Genomic DNA, 22,739 nt, shown 5'->3' with positions numbered 1-22,739 from the left:
TGTTATCGCTTCAACTCATTCAATGCCAGACGTTTCTGTCAAATGAGAGCAGCAGGTGCCAGTCATAAAAATATGGTTTTATAACTACAGTGGAACCTCACTAGTTTGCGGGTTCAGAGCTTGGCGGGTCTAAAAAATATACCTTACCTTTTCAATAAAAGCATTTATTGACCTAACGCCATTGAGCGTGAGCTTAAGTCAACTGAGGACACGGTGTGGATACTCTTATTGAGAAGGGGAGGGGGAGGCCCTGACACAATGCTTAGTGATGGTGAGTTACCGCTTCGCTCACCCCCCCTCCTTCTACTCCTCCCACCTCACCCCCTTCTTATGTGAGGCTCAGTTTATCATGGAGGAACTCGGCGACGCAAGTATATTCTCTTCTGTCACATTTCATCTCAAGTTTGACTTTATTATACCAAAAGCGAGCGGTTGTTTGTACTACCTAAACACGGCTAATTGTGTGTGGTTTCGTGTATTTGTTGTAAAATCCGTTCGGTGCCGCTAGCTAAAGTATGTTGTTATGGTCAGAAGGTAGCTCTTTCACTTTCATTAAAATGAACACAGACCATTTTTTTAACTGTTGTTTCCCAAAACGCTTCACAAACACTCATCAAATATCACATATTTCACTGTTTTTATTTTCAATTTGTAAGCGCTAGTGTTAACAAGCAAAATAAACTTCGATGGATGCATGTGGTTAAGAGCGGTTAATACAATCATACTGAATGGTTCGTAGTGGTTTCGCCGTTGTCCTATTCCGTGTACATACAACATATCTTAGTTTTTTGTTTTTGTTTTGTTATAACATGAATTTCACTCTCTCTCTACCCGTATTCTATATGGTGTACTGTATACAGGGGGGGTATACTGGATACGTTTTTTTTTAAGCATTTTTAAAGGGGCGCCGCTACTTCGCGGATTTTCAGTTTTCGCGGGTGGTCTTGGTCCCCATTAACCGCGATAACCGAGGGATTACTGTATATAAGTTTAGGTTCTATCCAAAGAAAGCTTCAACCCTCATCTTTAATTGGTCAAGTCATGTTTATTTGTATAGACCTTTATAACAGGAAGTCTCAAAGGGCTGCACAGACCACAGATTATTGCAAACCACAGACTATTATTACACCATCCCCTGATCTAAAACTTACATGAGGGCAAGGAAAAACTCGAAAACCTCAACATGAGAAAAATGAAAAAACCTTGAGAAGGGACCACACATGAAGTAATCCCCCTTCCAGGATGACCAGGCTGCAATGGATGTTGCAATAACAAATAATACACAGATATTGTCAACATACAATATAGGTTATTCATATGCTTTAGAATAGAAGTGTGTTTTAAGCTTGGATTTAAACATTTCCATTGAGGTTGCAGATCGAATCTCAGGGGGAAGAGCATTCCACAGCAACGGGGCCCGAATGGAGAACGATCTCAAACATGCGGATCTCTTCTTGGCTCTTGGGATCACTAGTAGACCAGCGTTTTCAGAGCGAAGGCTCGGAACCGGAACATAGGGGGAAATTAAATCTGAAAGATATAAGGAAGTAAGTCCATGCATGATTTTGACTAATACCAACAGAACCTTAAAATCACATCTTAAGCCAACGGGGAGCCAATGCAGGTTAGCTAAAATTGGGGTAATGTGATCAAACTTTGTCTTAGTTAAAAGCCTTGCTGCAGCATTTTGTACCAGCTGAAAGCTCTTGATTTTGGACTTCGGAAGAGCAGAGTAGTGCATTACAGTAATCGATGCGGGAGTTAACAAACGCGTGAATTATAATCTCCGCACCCGACTAAGAAAGCATAGGTCGAATTTTAGCAATGTGGCGAAGATGGAAAAAGCTGTTTTAGTAATATTCTTAACGTGTGTTTGAAAGGACGGATCGGGGTCAAATATGACACCTAAATTTTTGATTGAGTCACTCTGGGTGATATTACATTTGTCAATGTTCACAGCAGTATTTGAGAACAAGTCACGATGGACCAATACCTAACATCTCGGTCTTTTCAGAGTCAAAGCGCAAGAAGTTGAGTGACATACATTCTTTTATCTCAGTGAGGCAGGCCTCCAAATTTCCACAATTTAGTGTGGAAGAGTCCTCCATCGAAGATAGTGCATTTGTGTTGCATCCAATATCTTAAAATGCTTTCCATATAAGCATGGGGGCACTTTGCTTGCAGTTTTTTACAAAAACACTGAATTGCATGAACTATGCAAGAACTTTTTTATGTTTCCGGTGAATTGATCAGCACATCTTGGTCATCATGTCTATCGCGTTCCTGCGGATGTGCATGTAAGTGGCTAAAGGAAAAAGCTGTGAAGAGTTAACTGCCAGTATTTGTCGATGTCTTGGGACTCTCACCGTACTGCTTCATGACGCCTACTCGCCATACACACACTCAATCGCCAGATATAGAAAGTGGGCTCCTCTGATGTGTGGACAAAGATCTGATTAAAGGGAATCCTTCCATGAAATGTTGATTTTTCATACTAAAACCATTCCCAGAGGCTTGATACTTACCGATGGACAGCACCAAACCCTTTGTAATATTTTTAGAAAAAAAACAAAATCCAAAGCGCTTGTTTTGATGGAAAAATTTGACCTTGTATAACTTAAGGCCGAAATAAAGACAACAAAACATGAGACAATGAGCCACATTTTATTTCTTTTTCTCCATAAACTTTTGAGCATGTAGATCAAAACCTGGCAAAAGCATTGATTCCTGACCTGAGAGTGTAATCACAAACACGCAATTTGCTGCAACATAACAACAGAAAGTGACTCAGACCTATGTATATGAAAATATACTTGCCTGAGTGACTGAATTTTAATCTGCGGTAAAAACAAAATTAAAAAGCTATTTCCAACAAACAAAACCAGAGGAAATAGTTTAAATTAAATTCACAGGTGACAATCGGTTGAAAAACATTCTGAGATGGAACTGTTTAACCACAAACACGGATCACAAAATGAAAATCGACCGAAGCGTGAAAAACGAGTGCAGCGATTCACAAACACTAGTGTGTCAAAAGCATTATAAACCACAAAAACGTCGCTATGCCAACCAATTATAGAAACAAGCAGAAAAATGACATTTGTGGGCAGCAAGAATTGGATATTTTGTGCCTACAGTTTTACTTTCTGCAACATTTTAGTCATAAAGTTTTGAAAACACTTCACTGGCATCATTGAAATGATTAGGATCCCTTTTTATCAGTTTGTTTCACTTTACTAGTACAATGCTGGTTGCTGAGAGCAAATCAACCACTTTTAGATCAAATATAAAGTAACGTATTTTCCGCATTATAAGGCGCACCTAAAAGCCTTACATTTTTTCAAAAGCTGACCATGCGCCTTATAGTATGGTGTGCCTTATATATCAATATTGAGTCGCCGCAGGTCTCGCAACTACGGTTGTCATGATGACTGATTAGTATCACCTGTGCCCGCTCGCTACGGGCTACCTGATTGGTTCCCTGTCCTTTTTAAGCCCAGTTCTTACACTCGCCTCTTGTCAGTCCGTCAGCAAACCTCTGTTTCTACAAGGAAAGCACTTTGACTCCGACTCCCGTCCGTCCCGCTTTTCACACCCGTTTTTCCAACCGTCCGTTTCTGATCTTGTTTGTCTCCGGCTACGACCTGTTTTTTGACCTCAACCACGTTTACCCTCCCGTTCCAGCTTATGACCCGTTTTTGATCCCGACCACGTTTTTGCTCTCCTGTCCCGGCTATCGACCTGTTTTTTCCGTCCTCGACACTGCCATTTGCTGCTCCGGAATATCCACTTCCGTATTTGGAACACGATCCGATTGTGTGAGCGGATCGCAGGCGCTGCCCTTTCTCTTTCTATCAATAAACTTGTGGTTAACGTTACGCATTTGGGTCCTGATTCCGTTCTGGTCGTGACAACGTTTAGCCGCCGCCAACTGAATTTCCCCCGTAGAAGTAATACGCGGTGCATGCTGGAATAAATATCGTCAAACCGGAGTTTCATTTCCATTTGTATATTTTTTGTAAAGACCCTGAAATGGCTCCCATTAAGAGACACACTTGCAATGAAGAGTTTAAACTCAAGGCGATCAGTCACGCAGTAGAACACGGAAATAGAGCAGCAGCAGGAGAGTTTAACATCAACGAATCAAAATGTATTTTAGTAAGTGGTGACATCGACCAGAGAAGTATCTGTTCGTCAAAAGGAAGATTAAGGGGCTAAAGTATTGAAGTAGCATAGAAGTAAAACCCATAAATGTTGAACTTTTTAGTCCACTTTTTGGGAATTTCATTGAGAGAGTATGTATACCAAATGTTGCAACCAGCATTAATGTATTATTTTTGGGTATGCTATTTTATTTTTGGCTCATTTTTTCACATGTGTGATTAAAAGGATCATACTGAACCTGAAATCAACCAGGAAACATATATTAACCGCCCTGTTTTTTTAAAACAAGTTTTCATTATTACTGGGAAAAAACAACAGTGCAGTAGAGTGTAATCAGAAGCTACGAATGAAAATAAATGATAATTAATAATCTGTTTACAGTATCGCAGATATTCAAGACTGGAAAACACAAGACTATTTTTGAGAAAAACAAATAACTAAAATCAAAATGTAAACATAATTCATTATGATTAGACATTAACATCATATTATAACCATGGCTGAATTTGCCTTCATTTATTTTCTACAAAACCATTTTATTTACCAAATATATTTATGTAAAACGCACATTGTTTGTTAGCGAGGTTTTACCGTATTTGTGCAACGTTTAATCAGAAAAAAATAACGCTGACCACAATCCCAAAACCTTGGTTGCCAAGGGAGTCCAACCCGGGCCGCAGCAGTGAGAGCGCCAAATCCTAACCACTGGACCACATGAGAAGGAGTTGATCTAAAAAAATTCACGAGACGTATCAGGCTTCATCTCATTTCTCTGGGTGCCATTTGTCTCTGGTACTGTGAGTGAAATAGTTTAATGCTCACATAAAATCTGATGCCTTTTCATGTGTCATGTACATCACTGGTGGACCAGTGGTTAGGATCTGGTGCATTCACCGCCGCAATCAAGGTTCGACCCCCATTAACAAAAACAAAACTTTATACAAAAATCGTTAATCAAAAATAAGGGGTGCGTGTTATACACAAATACATTCGGTAGTTGAAAGAACTGTTCATTTTAAAAATGTGCTTGTAAAGTGTAATAATTATGACTTCAGCATGGGACGAATTACTGATTTGAGTTTTACAGACAGTAATAATCAGCAACACGACCATTCCTTGAGTTTTTCCAGCTTTTCTCTTCAAGCATTTTGCACACAACCGTGTTTCATGAGGCGAGTCTGACTGTACTTATTTATTTATCCTGAGTGTTAAACATCGTAGGTTAAGGCTAGAGGACTCCAATTTGATTGTTCTGTTTGCAGAAAATACAGATTCTCACATTTGCAGATTTACTGATTAGCGGATTTCACAATTTACCCGACGACAGACGCTCCCCTACTTACGACCATTTGACTTACGAAAAACGGTGGATCCATTTTTTCAGGATGTTGAAAAATATCCGGACATTGCTGTAAGTCAGACTTTTTATTGTGTGCACCTCTTTCCAGGTACAGGACGGTACTGTAGTGCTTCTTTCCGCCACTACCAGTTTGTGGCGCTGTGAGAGCTCACCCAGCATCCACCCCGAAGAAGAAATCCGCTTCCTCTTCCTAGTAAACATACTATACTGTATGTCCAGCCTGCTAAGAACTTTTTTATTGTTCAATATGGTTGATATGAAGTGTAAAGAATAGGCGAGCAGTTTCTTTTGAAATAAAAGTGGAATAAGAAAGCTTGATGCGGTTGAGAAAACAGTTGGATCGCTTTTTTTCGGCCACTTTTTACCACGGAGGAGGAAGTCGCCTAACTGTTGAAGCGCATCTTCTAAAAGTAAGTTGAACTCAACTTTATTTTTCTTTATTGAGCATATTATATTATGAAATGTTTATTTTTTAGTACAAAACAGTAGAGGTTACTTATACAAGTCTTAAACATACAAAATATAGCACTGAGGCAACTTAAGAAAGACCGTCCGGAACCTATCCCGTTTGTAAGTAGGGCGGCGTCTGTACTACGGGGAGTTTAAAGCTATAAGCTTTCAGTGGGGAAGTTTTACATTCCGGTCATGAATGTGCGGAGAGAAAATGCTTCAACATACAGGGTGTTCTAAAATGTTCAATCCCATTCTGTAGGCTAATAATTTTGAGAGGTTTCTCCCGAATGACCTCAACGTTTGGCTTTTTTTTTTCTTCAGGTTGAGAAATGCCATACACTTCGAAAGAATGAGTTTTGCGTGTTGGAGTATGCTCAGACTGTGCTTTCTCATAAATCTAGCAAAGAAGCCACCAACTACAAAACAAATATGTAAGTTTTTAAGCACCAAAATTTTCAAGAAAAGGGCTGCTTATGCAAACCTAAATCACAGTCACAGGTGGTGCTTACATTGAAAATGTATAAAAATCCCTTATCGAACCAACAATTTTTTGTACTTTTATTTGTAAATGTAACCAAAAAACCTTATGACCTTCAACATAAGGTGTATTTCCAAAATGGAAACGTGTCACCATATATGGCAACTGTTGATCTGTTGATAAATTCTATTGCTAACCACGTTTGCATTGCGATGATGGCAAATAGGGATCAGACTGAAGAGCAATGTTAAGAGCAACACATGCTAACCAGGCCATTAAGAACATGGACAGTTATTCACAATTGTATAACCTTGGATGCAACGGGAATCCAACCCTGATCGTGGCAGGGAAGGCACCGGATCCTATCCACCGGACAACTAGGGATACAAACACTACATGAAAAGGCATTGGGTCTTATCTCATTATTACAGTATCTCGGTACCATATATGCCTTAGGAACCTATGGGTTCCGAGCCATATATGGCTCTTTCCATGCGTACGTATGGCTCCGAGACTGTATGACTCCATTCAGAATTTCTCCCGAGTCGTTGGACAAAGTTTATTTGTAGTGCAGACAAACCGAACAAAAAAGTGTTTTGTCTACGTGCAGCCATACGATTATATCTTACAGGATAACTAAATGACTTCCCACAATGTCTTTCTCTTCATTTAGTTTAGAATGACCGAATTACCTCCCACAATGCTTTTTTCTTTTGGTTCAGAATCTCGTGCAATTTGTAAAGACGTTACGAGTCGGCAATACAATACGAACCGGTTTAATGTCTGACATTAGTCTCGCGGCCCAGCCCAATTTGGTACAGTGACTAAAAATAGTGTGTTGATGAGATAGAACCTAATTCCTTTTCTTGTGTCATCTGTAACCCCAGTGGATATGATCCAGCATGCTCCCTGCCAATGTTGTGGTTTATTGGAGTCTAGCTTGACATAAAGAGAACACATTAAAATGGGAAATTCCAGGCTTGTTTCTCAAGTTTAAATGTCAGCGAGTGTTATTATTAATAACACTCACCTTGGGCTACCGAGTAATAACTTTCTGCTTGGCGTGGAACAAGCGGTCAAGTCAAGAATTTGGATGTGTCAGGCCGACCCCAACGAGTTTCTTGGAAATTGTGTAACTTTGGAGAATCGAAAGAGGACGAAAACATTCTATAAAAACATTGTCAATTCTCAGAAAGCATGCACATTGAGGAAAATACAAGTGTGTCATCGCGAGGGGACGAGCTAAGTAACATCAGATATTGTCTGAGGGTATAAAAAAGCTGATTGTCTCTTAGACGAATGAGAACTCTGTTTCAGACTCTGACGAAGATAGATAAACGTCTCTCCCTCTCCCGCCAAGATCTCCCTGCATCTTGTTTTTATGTTTTGGGGCGAGGCAATAAGGTCTGCTCCGAAACCAATTTGATCCCCGCTGTAACCAATGTTATGCATCAGTGAATCATTTTCGAGTGATCAATCCATGCGCGATTATGGTACTTTTTCTATTGTTTTTGGCAAACCTAGCCCTTACTGTAGTTTTAATTCAATGTACCATATAGTCTGGCGCACGTTATAAATGAAAAGAATAACCCAAAGGACTGATTTTGCCTTATCGCAACTTATTTGTGCCTTATCGTGCGCAAAATACAGTAGACATGGGCATTTAGAATAGGGTCAAACTTTTTAGAACACCCTGTAGTTCTTATTTAAGGCACGTATGTGAAAGTCTACTCACATCCTAGGTGGGTTTCCCCGTGTTCTTTGCATTGATGAAAGCCATGCCGTGAGTCCGGAGGTGCGTGTTGAGGTCCGAGGCCTTGTCGAAGCGTTTGCCGCACACTTTGCAGTTCAGGGCGTCTTCGTCTTCCTGAGACGAGGGTGACGCCGGGCAGCCGAAAGAATTGTCTTCTAGCTTCTTGCCGTTCACAGGGGAGATTTCCTCGCTTTGGGTTTGGTTAGTGAGGGCATCACGGACCTTGTGTGTGATGAAGAGGTGTCTTGTAAGCGCCTTTGTGGATTTGAAGCAGGCTCCGCACTGTGTGCACTGCTGCCCTCCGTTATCTGCGGCTCCTCGGTGCTGGCTAATGTGAGCCTGGAAAGCGTCGTGCTCTTCTGTGGTGAACCCGCAGGGGGCGCACCGGAATCCAGACTCAGGGGGAGAATAAGGAGCGGGCGCTGAAGACGATTTGGACTTTTTGGTTGGAACGTGCTCGTCGTTGGGTTCGGTCTTGATGGCTGGTCGGCACCTTCGACGAGTTGGTGGAGCACCGTCACGTTCCGAGGAGCTATCGGCCTCGTCTGTGACTCCCTGTCGAAAACAAATTCATTTACCAAGAAGAAAAACTGACAGCTACCTTAAAGGTGAATTGAAAAAGTTGCCACTTTTTTTCTTCCTTTTTACCCCCCACTGCCTCCTCTGGACAGAACCATGACTGCAGTCTCTTTTGGCAGTTACCTTCGTTTTAATTCTTCATAGCACGATTTGCTGTTGGTAAATAGGTGCCGCGTTGCGTTTGTAGGTGTATTATTGCTTAAAAAGGGGAATAACAACCAAGGGTGTAGTTTTGGCATGGATCCTCGCCAATATCAAGCAATTATACTTTTGTCTCCACCAATATCATGTGATCATTTAAAAAGAGCTATGTACCCACCAATGCCAAAATTGGAGCTACACCCTTGATAACAATTATAAATAAAGGGAGTAATTGACTAAGGTTGACAGAAATGGCATTCAAAATAGAGATTTTCAAATTTGTTTTAGTTTACGAAGATGAGCACAAATTTACCACTGCGCCGAAATAAAACGTGAATGAGGGCTGGTTCGCGCAAAATGCGAGGCCTGTTTGACAGTGCCGGTGCTGTTGTCATTGGTGGTTGCCACGGTAACAGATCAAATTGCCTTCTCTTGACATCGTTGCTCAAGAATGAAATGAAATGATCTGCATTTATATAGCGCTTTTCAAGTCAACGACTTCCCAAAGCGCTTTACATTGTGCTTCACATTTCCCAATAGCGGCCGTGATCTGTGCAGCCATGTAAGGCACTAACCTGCTTATTGGGGGTATTGGGGATTCAGTGTCTTACCCAAGGACACTTCGACATGTAACACGGACAAGCCGGGATTCGAACTGGGATCCCTTAATCCTAAAACGATCGCTCTACCTTCTGAGCTACTGCCGCCCCAGAATGAAAGAAAACTCCGCACAAAGACGTCAGCGCCATGTGGTATATTATATATATCAAAGAGCATAATCAGTGTCTGAAATTCATGCCAAAAAGTTAGCGGACTACAGGGCAGACAACTCTGAAAAGTTGCCTGCCCAGCCATAAAGTTGCCTTCCCCATTTTTCACAACTTGAAACACAATGAGACAACTTATCGCAAAAAAAACATTGTTGCAAAGTATTAGGGATTGATAATCAGAATATATAACAGAACAACTTTTTAAATTTAAGTTTATTATATATCTACTTATAACATTCATTGCATGTATATGACCGCTGTTATCCATCTGCCATCAGTATGTACCTGTATTTATCTTCAGTCAAGCAATGTTTGCGTTGCGTCGTCTGCTAAAAGCCACGTGAACTCCTCTTTCCACGCTTTTAATGTACGTTTACGTTTTGTAGCGTCAAAAATTTTGCTAACTTCTTTTGAATCTTTCTCTGGGGCTGAGGTTTTGGCTTGATTCCTCACCACGTATCCATTTTTATTGTGTTCTCTGTGCGTCTACTTTGGAAAATCATATACAAATGAGCGACCTTATAAAGTTTGGGAAAGTCCGGAAGCACAGTTATTCGATGCAGGCTTCTGATTGGCTGCCGAGTATGCAAATCGTCAAACAAACCGAAATCCTGAAATTTCCAAACCGGACGAACATTTCGAAATCGGAATTAAGCAAACGTTTGTTTTGAAAACAAATCTTTCTGGGGTTTTTTTTTTTTTGTTTCCTTGAAAAAGTTGTCAGCCACCCGGGCGGAGACATCTTGTAAGTTGTACCCCGGACGTAAAAGATGCACGCTCTGGGCGTCCGGGCAGACGTTATTTCAAACACTGGCATAATTTCTGGAAAAAGAAAGCGCACATGATCAAATGTGATTAAAACTCGACGCCAGTTCAAACGCTACTCAGGTGGTTGTAGGGTGTCAGCCGGCGCCATGTTGGAGACCCCTGTTCTAAAGTTAAATACTTTTTAAAAAAAATGTTTTTGGGAGATCTCAAACAAACCAAGATATATCTGGAATTCATTTAGTCAGCAGTGTCCTGGCCTACCTCCTGGCTAACAACCTCTGTGCTGTGTAGAAGGTGGATGTGTTTGTCCAACATTGCCCTGCTGCTAAATGTCTTCTTGCTGCCCGTACAGAACCTAAATGCCAGAAAAATATTGGATTAATAGTGGCAACATGAATAGCTCATTATAATATGAAATGTGCTCTTAGAATATTTGAATGAAAGTGTGGAAAATTCATATAGAGATGTGAGCACACATTGACTTATAAAATTAAGCTTTTGCATTGGCATGAGTGTAGCACCACTCACTGGCAGCAGAAGCGACTGGCGACTTTGTGTTTGTCGCGGCTGTGCCGTCTCAGACTGGATGCCGAGGAGAAGGAGCTCTCACATTTGTTACATGGGAAGTTCTTCAGAATCTAAAACACAAGAGGTTATTGCGCTGTCTAACTGCAGCGCACAAAAAAAGCCCAATAGTCGCCTTAGCTTGACAACCTTGCGATGCTGCTTCGCCATATGGCTGATGAATCCTTCCGAGTCCGTGTAGCTTTCGTGGCAGTGAACGCACTTCCACCCCGCGGTGGTGGTGCTCGTTGTCTCTGCGTCGTCCTCGTTTTCTTCTCCGTCTGAACTCTCTAACTTGACCGCAGGCTGGGTTAACAAAGAAGCGGAATCTTGCTTGGATGACTTGTGGCTCTGCAGAATGAGAAGAAATGGTTCAGAGTGAAAGATTTTATACATTAAACAAAAAAGGATTTTATATGATTGAATACAAGTTACATTTATTGAGTTTAATGCTGTAGTCATTTACTGACTGTGCCTTTATTCAATGAACAGTGAAAGTTCAGGGCAGGCATGAGTGGTAGAAGATGTTGTTTACAGAATGGGACGTACTGCTGATAAGATAATCAGCACATTCAGATGGAGGACGGCAGGTGTTGTTTTGAGAACAAGGCCCTGATGACGTAGAAACGCTGTGTTGTTTTGAGTGTTCCAGACATCTCGGCGCTCTTCTTTGAGATGGTGAAGCCCAGAGGGCTTCATTGGCACGCCCATGGGAGGAGCCATTGTGTGGGGGGGGGAGAAGAGAGCTAAAGGACTTCAGACGAGGGCTTCTCACGGACTCTGGCGTCACTAATTCGTCCGTTTTCGATGGAGTACACTTAGTTTAATTGTTAAAAAAATTAGATCTGCCCCCGTGTGAAAATGTCGGCTTTCTTGTTCATCTTTTCCATCAAGAAACGAGCGCGCATAAATTGTTGGGTGAATGTAGGTTGTGTTTGGTTAATGGAGTCAGATAACTAATTCGAACAATTTAGTAAACGGTACATTTTGATATTTAATTCCCAACAAGAGTTAAAGTAAGGACTTACTACAGAAAACAGCATCAACAGACCTTGAAATGTTCCAGTAGGACACGTCTCTGGGAAAACATCTTGGTGCAGTCTGGACATTTATACACGTGAACCTTTTGACTGCCTAAATGAGTGTCAAAGTGAACGTACAGCAAGGACTTGTGTGTGAATACGGTATCGCACATCACACATTTGTAGATCAGCCTGTGAGAAACGAGAAGTGGTGAAAATGGAGGCGAACCCCGTCTGTAAACCGTGCGAGTCATACATGGCCTGGCCGTTGGTGGTTGAGGGATGTTGTGTGCTGACGTGGCTTTGCACGCCTGCTGCCGATTTGAACGCCATGGGACAGGTGGCGCACTTATGGAAAACGTCACAGTGGGCTTGTTGGATATGAGCCTTCACCGAATTCAGCCCTCCAAACACCACCTGGCAACTGGAGCACCTGCAGAGAAAAAAGCAAAATGTCTTAATCCATTTAGGATCCACCAATAGGGGCGGCATTAGCTCAGGAGGTAGAGCGCTCGTCTTGGGATCAAGAGATCGCAAGTTCGAAGTGTCCTTGGGCAAGACACTGAATCCCTAATTCCCCCGATAAGCAGGTCGGCGCCTTGCATGGCTGCATGGCCGCTATTGGTGTGTGAGTGTGTGTGTGAATGGGTAAGTGCGAAGCACATTGTAAAGCGCTTTGGGAGGTCTTCATTGACTTGAAAAGTGCTATATAAATGCAGACCGTTCAATAGCCTCGGGGGCACAAAGGGGCATTACTATTTAGGCTGAACCAAAATGGAAAATAATTGATGATATTTTTCACAATATATTGAATTTTAATATTATAAATGATTTTTTTTCAATCAAGCTGTTCATTCCAATAAAGTATACCAGATGTATTTACTACAGAATATAAGAGCAGCAGAAGGAAAAATTCATACATAGAATAATCAACCAACCCCAGAAAATCACAGGCCACCTTTGCCCAGTCTAGAGGACATTGCTGGCTTGCAATACGCAGTAGAGAAATTAGGACCAAGTAGAGGTATGATCGTGCCTTAATAATCCAGCCCGACTCGACCCGTGGGTGTTAAAGCCAAGCCCGACTAATTTGAGGGGCAGAGCATGAGGCAAACCGGAATTGTTTTATTTGTGAGAAACCATAAGGAGTAGCGATGTTTTTGGCTGACTCCATCCTACCCTACTCAAATTTCGGGTCGGGCTAGGGCCTAAGATCTAAGACTATGGCTAGGTTCACATTGCATAGCTCAATGCTCGATCTTTTGGGGCAAAATAAGATGTTTTTGTGAGATCGTTCACATTTCCAACTAAATGCGACTTGTATACGACCTGATCTACTGTGTGAACACAAGTGTCCTGCATGCGCAGAAGAGGACACGTGACGTCCCAAGCAATGCATCCATTGTTATTCTGACACCGTAGCGTATCTAACAAGTTATTATGCTTTCAGAAGCTCAACAGAGTTGTCACGCCAAATGTCACTCGAATCTGAAAGCTCACTTTCCCTCTATCGAATGCTTTGCCTGTTTTCATCCACCATGGTGTGTTGATTTCTACGCTTTATGGGCGAACATGAAAACTGAGCAGCCGCAAGAGAACAGAATATTAATTAATAGTTTGCAAGTGGAGGAAGCTGAGAAACGAACTCAAACAAGTTTTTATCTGTGTTTCACTTTGTAATCAATACTTAAATAAACCTCAACCAAACTCAGTTTTACTCCTGCAATATTTCCGAATATGCATACTTGTATGCTTGTCTGTGTTGTTTCAAGGCAGCTGCAGCAGAGTGTGCACTGTTTATGTTTTAAATACAGAAAGAAAACCAGCTGACTGCGCCTTTTAACACAGTGCGCCCTATGGTCATGAAATACAGTAAGCCTACCTGTCCTTCACCACATTCACCATGAAAGGCTTTGTGCACAACGCTAAATGCAATGTACACTGATGACCAGGGTTGGGTAAGGTTACTTCAACTTGATTACTTTCAATTACTCTTGGATTACTCAAATACCAAATACAGTGGAACCTCGGTTCTCTACCATAATCCGTTCCGGAACCCTGTTCGAAAACCGATTTGGTCGATCACGGAGAATCGTTTTTCCCATTAAAAGTAATGTAAAATCGTTTTAATCCGTTCCAACACCCTGAATGTTTACAATGAACATAAACATGAAGCTAACCCAGGCCAATCGTACGTTCGCGTTAGCGTAATCTTCCGTACGAAAGATTACGCTAACATGAACGTGTATAAACAAAAAAAATGATTATGAATAGGATTTCTTACCTTTGTGGTGGACGGTGGGGAAAGAAAAATCATCAAAAGTTTTTCAACCTCTTCCAAAACTTGCGGCAGTTGCTCGCTTATGGCGCTAACTTCCTTAGCCGCATCACTTTATTTTCACAGCCTCCTTATTCTTTACTATCGTACTGATAGTAGATTTAGCCATGCTGTATTCACTAGCAAGATCGGAAATTGGTACACCTCTTACATATTTAGCTATTATGTCTTGGACGAACAACTTTTTTTTTTTTTTCACCTGTCCTGCGTGCACCGACCTTCTTCGGAGGCATAATTAGGGGCTAAAACACACGTACGCCGCTCAGCATCGCACCCTAGGGTACGCACTCACGCATTACCGGCGTTCGAACTCCGATTTTTTGACCCAACAGCGAAGCAAGAATTTTTGGTCGAACACCGATTTGTCGGAACTGAGAGGCGTTCGAAAACCGAGGTTCCACTGTATGAATAAAATGATGACTCACAACACGTGGTAAGCTATCTCTCCTGGCTTTGATCTCTTTGATCTCCGGCAAAACGAATATAAAATGCGACAGAAACAAAATGAAAATAAATCCAAACAGCTTGCCGACATCATTTTTGCCATTCCATGTATTCCGTTACTCCCCAAGCCTGCACAAAATATTGTCATTTTATTCATATTTAGTTTCTTTTGTCTTTTATTCATATTTGGTATTGGAGTAATCCAAAAGTAATTGAAAGTAATCAAGTTAAAGTAACCCTACCCAACCCTGCTGATGACGTACCTGTACCCGATACGTCGTGAAAAATGCAAACAAGTGTGATCAAGATGAGACCGGAGGACATCTTGCTTGGCTGTTCCGCCGCACTCGGGGCAAACATAAGGCGCGCTCCCTTGATGGATGCGCAGGTGAGCCGCCACGCAGCAGGTATTAGACAGGAGCATTGGAGGGGAGCATTCCGTGCAAGGCTGGAGAGAATATTAACAATGTCAGAATATAGAATAGAATAGAATAGAATAGAATAGAATATACCTTTATTGTCATTGTTACAAAATGGGTTAACATATTGTGACAACCGAATTGGGCATGACACTCCAGTTTTACACATTCACAGTGAGGTAAAGAAACCAAGAAGAAGGAACAGAGAAGATAAGGTTATAAAACAAGAGGGATAAGGTTATAGTTATAATTTACACAATATTTACACAAAAAAATGACGGCAAGTAGGATGTTACATACAGTTGGTATCGTAAGGGTTTTTACAATATGCATTTGGTGCAAAAATAGTCAACATAGTGCAAAAAAATAGTCAACATTGTGCAAGGTGAGCAGTAAACATAGTGCAGTCAACATTGTGCAAGAAACATAGACATGAGTACCATTTTACATTCGTATATGTAAAGATTTAGGAGGAAACTAATACACAAATGACTTACAGTGTTTTCAGGTGGATTGATTTCTTGGAAATGCTGAATCAGCTCATTTTTGCTGCTGAACTGAGTTTGACATTCGGGACATTTATTTCCAACATGCTGCACTGCATCCGATTTGTTGTTTGGGGACGCTTGATGAGGCTGCACAATAGCCTGAACTGTAGACTGCCCTGAAAAGATGACATGAAAGATAAATCAATTCAGAAATGTGAAATCTTAACAGCATTTAAAGTCACATGTCCCGGGACTAGGGGTGGGCGACACTGGGAGTTTTGATATCCATCCGATCGAAGTAAATACAGAATAGTATCGATGATACTAATGATCATTAAATAATACAACCCTTCTTCCTTGAGTTTGTTATTACAATAAACACAGAACAAACACTGTAGGAAATAAAAATATTAATATTTATTTATTAACTAAAACTAATATTAAAATAATTATTTCTATTACCGGTACAGAATAAAAGCAGAGAGTTAAATTAAAAAAACAGCACAGTAACAAAAATGCCAACTAAAATATCTTTCATTGACCAATATTTTTCGAAAATTAATTCGTAAGAAGCCCTTTTGGTTCTGTTGCCGTGTTTTTGTTCCAAAACCAAGCAAGGTGGCAGGAAGGAGGGCGCAGTTATCTAGCCCAGATTAAAGACATTTCAACAAAATTTCACAGTCTCGGAATTTGTGGAAAAGAATGACCCGGAAAAAGTGTTGAAAATGGGGCTATTGCTTATGATGATGTCTGCCTTGCGCATTTCCAACAGATTGTCAAAAGCCTCCAGAAGCAGACGTCATTGGATCAGTTTTTCGAGAAACGCCAGACAAAAAAGGTAAATGAAGATTTTTATGATTTCCTTTATTATTTGTTTTTTATGTTTATTGTGCAGTTATCAAATTTTAACATGTATATGTCTAATATTTTCATGCTCTTTTATGATGTATACAAAAATATATACCACAACGTACTTTTGCAAGGCTTGGAACAGATTACCACCAAATATTTGCTTTCTACCTAAAAAATACCTGCCAACAAATGAGTTTTTTGTGTTATTTTCCTTTTTTGAAGTCGTTGTTGCATGTTTTACTCTGGAGTGTCATGCCTAATCTTGTTGCATACAATGTTTCGCAACGTTGATATCAATGGCGATAAAGATAATTCTAACTCTAATATCGATATTCGGATGGATCCACCCACGCTTACCCAAAACATCGTGAAAAATCAAACATGAGGCTCTTTAACTCCACCCGGGGGAGTAAAAGCCCACATTAAACCACACCCCCACATTGCATATTACCCTATTTTTATTACAGTGTGTATTTTATATAGCACTATAGTGGAACCTCAGTTTTCGAACGCCACTCAGTTCGGACAAATCGGTGTTCGACCCAAAATTTTGAGAAATTCTTGCTTCGCTGTTGGGTCAAAAAATTGTAGTTCCAACGCCGGTACGCTAGGGTGCGATGCTGAGCGGCGTACGGGTGTTTTAGCCCCTAATTATGCCTCCGAAGAAGGTCGGTGCACGCAGGACAGGTGAAAAAAAAAACCAAGTTGTTCGTCCAACTATTGCCTTTAAGAAAGACATAATAGCTAAATATGAAAGAGGTGTACGAATTTCTGATCTTGCTAGTGAATACAGCATGGCTAAATCTACTATCAGTACGATAGTAAAGAATAAGGAGGCTGTGAAATCGAGTGATGCGGCTAAGGAAGTTAGCGCTATAAGCGAGCAACTGCTGCAAGTTTTGGAAGAGGTTGAAAAACTTTTGATGATTTTCCTCTCCCCACCGTCCACCACAAAGGTAAGAAATCCTATTCATAATCCTTTTTTTATTTTTACACGTTCATGTTAGCGTAATCTTTCGTACGGAAGATTACGATAACGCGAACGTACGATTAGCCTGGGTTAGCTTTGTTTACGTAAAACATTCAGGGTGTTGGAACGGATTAAAATGATTTTACATTACTTTTAATGGGAAAAACGATTTTCGGTGATTGACCAAATCGGTTTTCGAACAGGGTTCTGGAACGGATTATGGTCGAGAACCGAGGTTCCACTGTATTTGAATACTCTATATCAACACGTTACATTGGGTATTCATGTATTCTATTCCTTTATTATTGTTTTATTTTCAACACAAGGATACTGCTGGAAGTGTGAATTTCCCTTCAGGGATGAATAAAGTATCTATCTATCTATGTCACGAAAACAAACAGTTGAAGAATGCAAGCCACTGACCGTTGAGCTTACTCTGGCTTATCATCTGCTCCAAGGACACAGGTTTCATGACCAAGTGCGAGCACTGCATGATCAGGCCTCGCTCTTTGTGCTCTCTGGCATGTAAAAGAAGGCTGCACTTGTTGTAGAAGGCCAGCCGCTTGGCGCAGTGGTTGCAAGTCACCTCGATGCGCAGCGAGCGCCGGTCGTAATGACGGGCAAGACTCTGCTCCAGGGCAAAGGCGTCGCCGCACTCCAAACAGCGGTAACCCTGGAAAACCAACATGTTGCAACATCAGAGGTGCGGTTCATATTAGGTCAGGGAAAATATGGGATCCATTTTTAATCGTGCTTGTGCATTTATCAAGACATGATTTTTGTATCTTGAGTAAATCGCGAGTATATTTGTAGATCTTAACAATACCTGTGTAAATAAAAGTGAAACAAATCCCTCCCTATTTAGGTGTGTAAAATGACATTAAAATGTGGCTTCTAATGTCAGTCGCAGGTAGTTCTTATAATAATTTTCCACTAGGAAACAGGACCATAATTTCTGGCATACACCGAAATAAATGACCATAATTGAGAAATAATCATTACACGAATACACATTTGATAGTGCCCTGTTTAAGCGTAGCATGCACCTATTAGGAGCAAACATGTCTGCTAAGACAATGCCTTACAAACTAATGCCAGCTGCTGTTAATCACGAGGGAAGAAGAAAGTGTCGGAGTCATTTTAAGCAGACTTGTTGTGAAACATGGTGGCAAGTTCAAGCATTTACAATCACCCAAAATTCAAGCACTTTTAAATTATTAAACATTAAAATTCAAGCATTTTCAAGGATTTCAAGCACGCGTACAAACCCTGAATGTTATAAAAGGTCAAAGAAGACCTAGGGTGTCATCAAGGTGGTTTTGTTTTTTGGGATTCCCTCCATATCTTATATTCAGAAAATGTTTTCATTTAAAGCCCCATGTAACAATAAAATTATACTTAAACCTAAGATATTGTGGTTAGTCACATTGCACTGCTAGTATTTTGAACAGCACTGTATATAATACAGAAAGTGGAAGCAAGGACTTGCTCCTTCAAATCTTTCGGATTTAATTTCCCCCTATGTTCCGGTCCGGATCCTTTGCTCTGAAAACCCTGGTCTACTAGTGATCCCAAGAGCCAACAAGAGATCCGCAGGTTCGAGAGCCTTCTCCATTCAAGCCCTGGTGCTGTGGAATGATCTTCCCCCTGAGATTCGATCTGCAACCTCAGTGGAAATGTTTAAATCTAAGCTTAAAACACACTTCTATTCCATAGCATATGAATAACCTATAATTTGAAATTAGTGTATTATTTGCCCTCATGTAGGTTTAAGATGAGGGGATGGTGTCATAATAGTCTGTAGTTTGCAATAGTCTGCGATCTGTGCAGCCCTATAAGACTCTTTGTGATTAAGGGCTGTACAAATAAACATGACTTGACTTGAAAATTGAGCATTCACACACACGTCTCTGGCTATTATGAACTCCAGATATGTTAAGGTAACAAGAAGACGAATAAAAAACACAATTATCAAAATGAGAAGTAAATACAATATAAACAGAATGCATTGATGCATTAGTTACCTGAGCAGGCAAAGGTAGCCCCCACTCTGCTGGAGGTGGGGTGCTCAGGTCAGGCTTATAGCTAGGTAACAAGTTCTTATTTGTGAGAATCCTGTTGAAGCTTTCCACCAGGTTGGTCTGGCTCTTGGATATGATGGCTCCGCTACTGTTGACAATAGAAGCGGGCCGGCTACTGCCCTGAGGGGAACTCTGAAGTGTTTTCTGACCCAAACAGCGCAGGTTGACGCCACCGGATGCAGTCGACGCGGTGATGGAAGGCAGAGGCGTGGTTTTTCCGCCGCTGACGACAGCGGTTGAAGATTTTGCTTTGATGGCTGCTGAATGTTTTTCTTTGGAGGTCATTTCTGGAAGCCCTGCACGAGACCGCTGAGAAGACCCCTTTTTAGGTCTAGGATTGCGAGCTTTTGCTGAAGATTTGGAAGGATTTGTACTTTTGGAATTGGCTCGTGGACCTCTTTTAAGTGGCTTTTTGGTTAAACTCGCCGCAGGCACTTTGATTTTAACTTTGAGTGGCAACAATTCAGACGGTGCTGTTTTGGCAGACAGAGTGTCAGAAGATGACTCCTCATTTTCAGTTTGCGCATCTCCTGTGGTTTTTACGCTATCGATTGATGGCTCCTCTAGCCTTGGTTCACTGTCCATAAGCTCCTTTTGGTTATCCAACTCTGAGCTTCCATTTGGAAACGGGAGGCCCGTCTCACTGGGCGGCGGACTCTCAGGCGATTCCCTCTCATCGATCACATGCTCCGAGGATTTCTCTTCTTGCAATGGTGCCAAGTGGCAGTTCTGTGTGCTTGCTTGAGACTGCGGAGCAGCTGAAGGAATAAGCTTTTCCTCATGTTCGTTAGTTTCAGGAGATGTGTCTCTTGAAGAATGTGTAAGTGTGTTTAAGGTGGCCTCGGGGGAGACGCAGAGCTCAGGTTGGTGTCTGACACTGTGTTTTAATTTTGGAGGTGATGGCATGACAAATTCTGGGCTTTCATGAATCACAAGTGGACTTCCTAAGTCTGGTTCTGACTCGGAGTCATCTTCTAAGTTAGAAGAGTTCTTTTTAGAAAACCACCCTTTGTATGATAACGGTGAAGATGGCGCATCAGGGAAGACGTTTGTTTCGTCCTTCTGAGGAAGTGCAGACTGTGGCGAAGGTACGGATAAAGGTGGCTGTGTCTTTAAACTGATCACATCTTCAATCATGTTTCTGACAGGACCAACCTTCAGAGCAAGCTCTTCATTGTCCTCATTCGACTTCAAAAGTGAGTGTTGCTGCTGTGGTGCCCCATTTGATCCTTCCTGGTCACTCGGAACAGACATATTAAATCCATTGGAAATCAGGGCAGCAGTGTCACTCATCTGGACATTAGACTGTAAATGGGCGCCCCCAGGGGTGTCTGTTTTTCCTTCATCATTTTCACAGGGTCGCACAGTGTTCATCACTATAACACTGACCGAAGGGGGTTCAGATTGAGAGGAAGGCGAGCTTGGGAGAGATGGGCTTTTTCTTTCTTTTTTAGACACATCCTCTTCTGGACTTGACTGGATGGCATCGATGTCTGGAATATCAAACGCTGCCAACAAGTCATCAAAGTCTGGGGTCTTCACGTCCCCCATTGTCCAGGTGCAGCTTAAAATCTGCCGAGAAAAAAATAGTTAAGTCAAAGGTGGAGGTATTTTTCAATTTATTAATAATTTTAGATGTACACGATTGTAAAAACCCACGCTCTCACGTTCTTTACAATTTGAAACTGCGATCAAGCTTTTGCTTTCACCGTTTTGAGATGCAACACCGGCAAGTGTACATTTCTGCGGAAATCCGCAATGATGACGCATTTGTAAAGTGTGAAATTGCGTGTAGTTTGATACACCTAGAAAAAAAAATCTAATGAACTATTTCCTTTGCACCAAAATGCCACAACAGAACAAATACGACCTGAGCAGCATACGAAAATTAACATAACGCGCTGTTAACTCTGCAGCTCGCAGCGATATTTAAGTGGGTTTGATGAAGTCGAATAGCGGGAAAAACTAAAGCAAATGTCCACCAGCTTGATTTAGATCAACGAATTGCAACCTCTCTGGCTTATTTCATAGACTTTGCGTTCTAAGTGAGGACTCAACAAGTGCTTCCTTTTGGCTAAGAGCTCAACTTTAGCACGTCACTGTTGGCCACATTAGCATCCACAACCTCCCCAAAAAAGACAAAACGGTACTTATAATACAGGCACAGCGAATGCATAATTTCGTTGTGGTTAATGTGTGTTATAAAGGTATTTGTTGAGTGTATATTCTGTGAAATATTATTTTTGACATGGGGTTACCTACAGCCGATGAAGTTGATCCAGACTATCCGCTGCGTCGCACAACTATGACGTCACCAAATGCGCCACACTCGTAATGGATGATAGGTAAATAAAAAAGTTGTTTAGTGTAAAATCACTTTGCAAAAAATGTTTTCTATTTAGAGTAATATTTCCTAAATTGTTTGTTTGGTGTTAGGAAGTAACTTAAAGGATAGAAATTCTTGGGCTACCATTCACCTGCGGTGATGTGCTGTGTGAATGAGTGATATCCAATACCGGAGTGACTAATCGGGAAGAACGGGAGATTTCCTGCAAGTCAAAGTGGAGTTTTGGCTAGCTGAATCAGAAATAATTTTAACATGTATCTGTCACTTGCACTATCAAAATCTTACTCAATTCCTATTTAAACTTTTTTCTACAACAAACATACATTAAAGCAAAAATGATGATGCATATGGATAACCCTTTTTTTTTGCTTTTATTTTAAATTCTAACTACTTTTTGAGGTTCAATATTGTCTAATATGTGTTCTGTCCCCATGCGAGCAGCCCTTTCCTGCCCTGTTTTAAGAAGACTGATAAACAAGGTTAAATTTCACTCAAAAATAGCTGCTTAATTCCTATTTTAAACTTTTTTCCAGTACAAAAAGACATTAAAGCAAAATGACGATGCATATGGAAAAACCTTTTTTTTTTGCTTTTATTTTAAATTCTAACTACTTTTTGCGGTTGAATATTGTCTAATGTGTATTCTGTCCCCATGCGAGCAGCCCTTTCCTGTCCTGTTTTAACAAGATTGATAAACAAGGTTAAATTTCACTCAAAAATAGCAGCTAACAAATATATGTCATCCTCT

At 41.0% G+C, this 22,739-nt stretch overlaps 1 protein-coding gene across 4 annotated transcripts; it reads right to left on the bottom strand.

Annotated features, from left to right (window-relative positions):
* Positions 1–1,025: 1,025 nt before the first annotated feature.
* Positions 1,026–21,977, bottom strand: znf687a (zinc finger protein 687a). 4 transcript variants are annotated; one of them, XM_088327351.1, is made up of 12 exons: positions 21,903–21,954; positions 19,588–21,216; positions 17,987–18,236; positions 15,751–15,917; positions 15,098–15,282; positions 12,309–12,485; positions 12,082–12,244; positions 11,181–11,381; positions 10,995–11,104; positions 10,728–10,821; positions 8,191–8,763; positions 1,026–1,530 (listed from the first exon to the last, which is right to left on the bottom strand). In XM_088327351.1, the coding sequence occupies exons 2-11, from the start codon at positions 21,193–21,195 to the stop codon at positions 8,194–8,196; spliced, it is 3,525 nt and encodes a 1,174-aa protein (XP_088183477.1). In that variant the 5' UTR covers positions 21,196–21,216; positions 21,903–21,954; the 3' UTR covers positions 1,026–1,530; positions 8,191–8,193. The 4 variants fall into 4 exon arrangements, with proteins under 4 accessions (XP_088183477.1, XP_088183476.1, XP_088183475.1 ...); XM_088327350.1 differs by lacking the exon at positions 1,026–1,530 and having other exon boundaries at positions 2,644–8,763; positions 21,907–21,977; XM_088327349.1 differs by lacking the exon at positions 1,026–1,530 and having other exon boundaries at positions 2,644–8,763.
* Between the last annotated feature and the right edge of the window lie 762 nt (positions 21,978–22,739).

Source organism: Urocampus carinirostris, chromosome 2 (genome assembly GCF_059441175.1).
Source record: "Urocampus carinirostris isolate Australia breed hairy pipefish chromosome 2, RoL_Ucar_1.0, whole genome shotgun sequence".
Lineage (NCBI taxonomy): Eukaryota > Metazoa > Chordata > Actinopteri > Syngnathiformes > Syngnathidae > Urocampus > Urocampus carinirostris.
The sequence above is the reverse complement of the archived record's forward strand: the minus strand, read 5'-3'. Positions and strand labels throughout refer to the sequence as shown.

Bases quoted from the DNA above. Each gene is read 5' to 3' on its own strand.
- znf687a (XM_088327350.1), bottom strand. From the start codon at position 21,195: ATGGGGGACGTGAAGACCCCAGACTTTGATGACTTGTTGGCAGCGTTT. The intron at 15,283-15,750 runs GTAAGTCATTTG...TATTCTCTCCAG, and splicing joins TCAATCCACCTGAAAACACT to CCTTGCACGGAATGCTCCCC. The intron at 8,764-10,727 runs GTAGGCCAGGAC...TGTTTTCGACAG, and splicing joins CAGAGGTTGTTAGCCAGGAG to GGAGTCACAGACGAGGCCGA.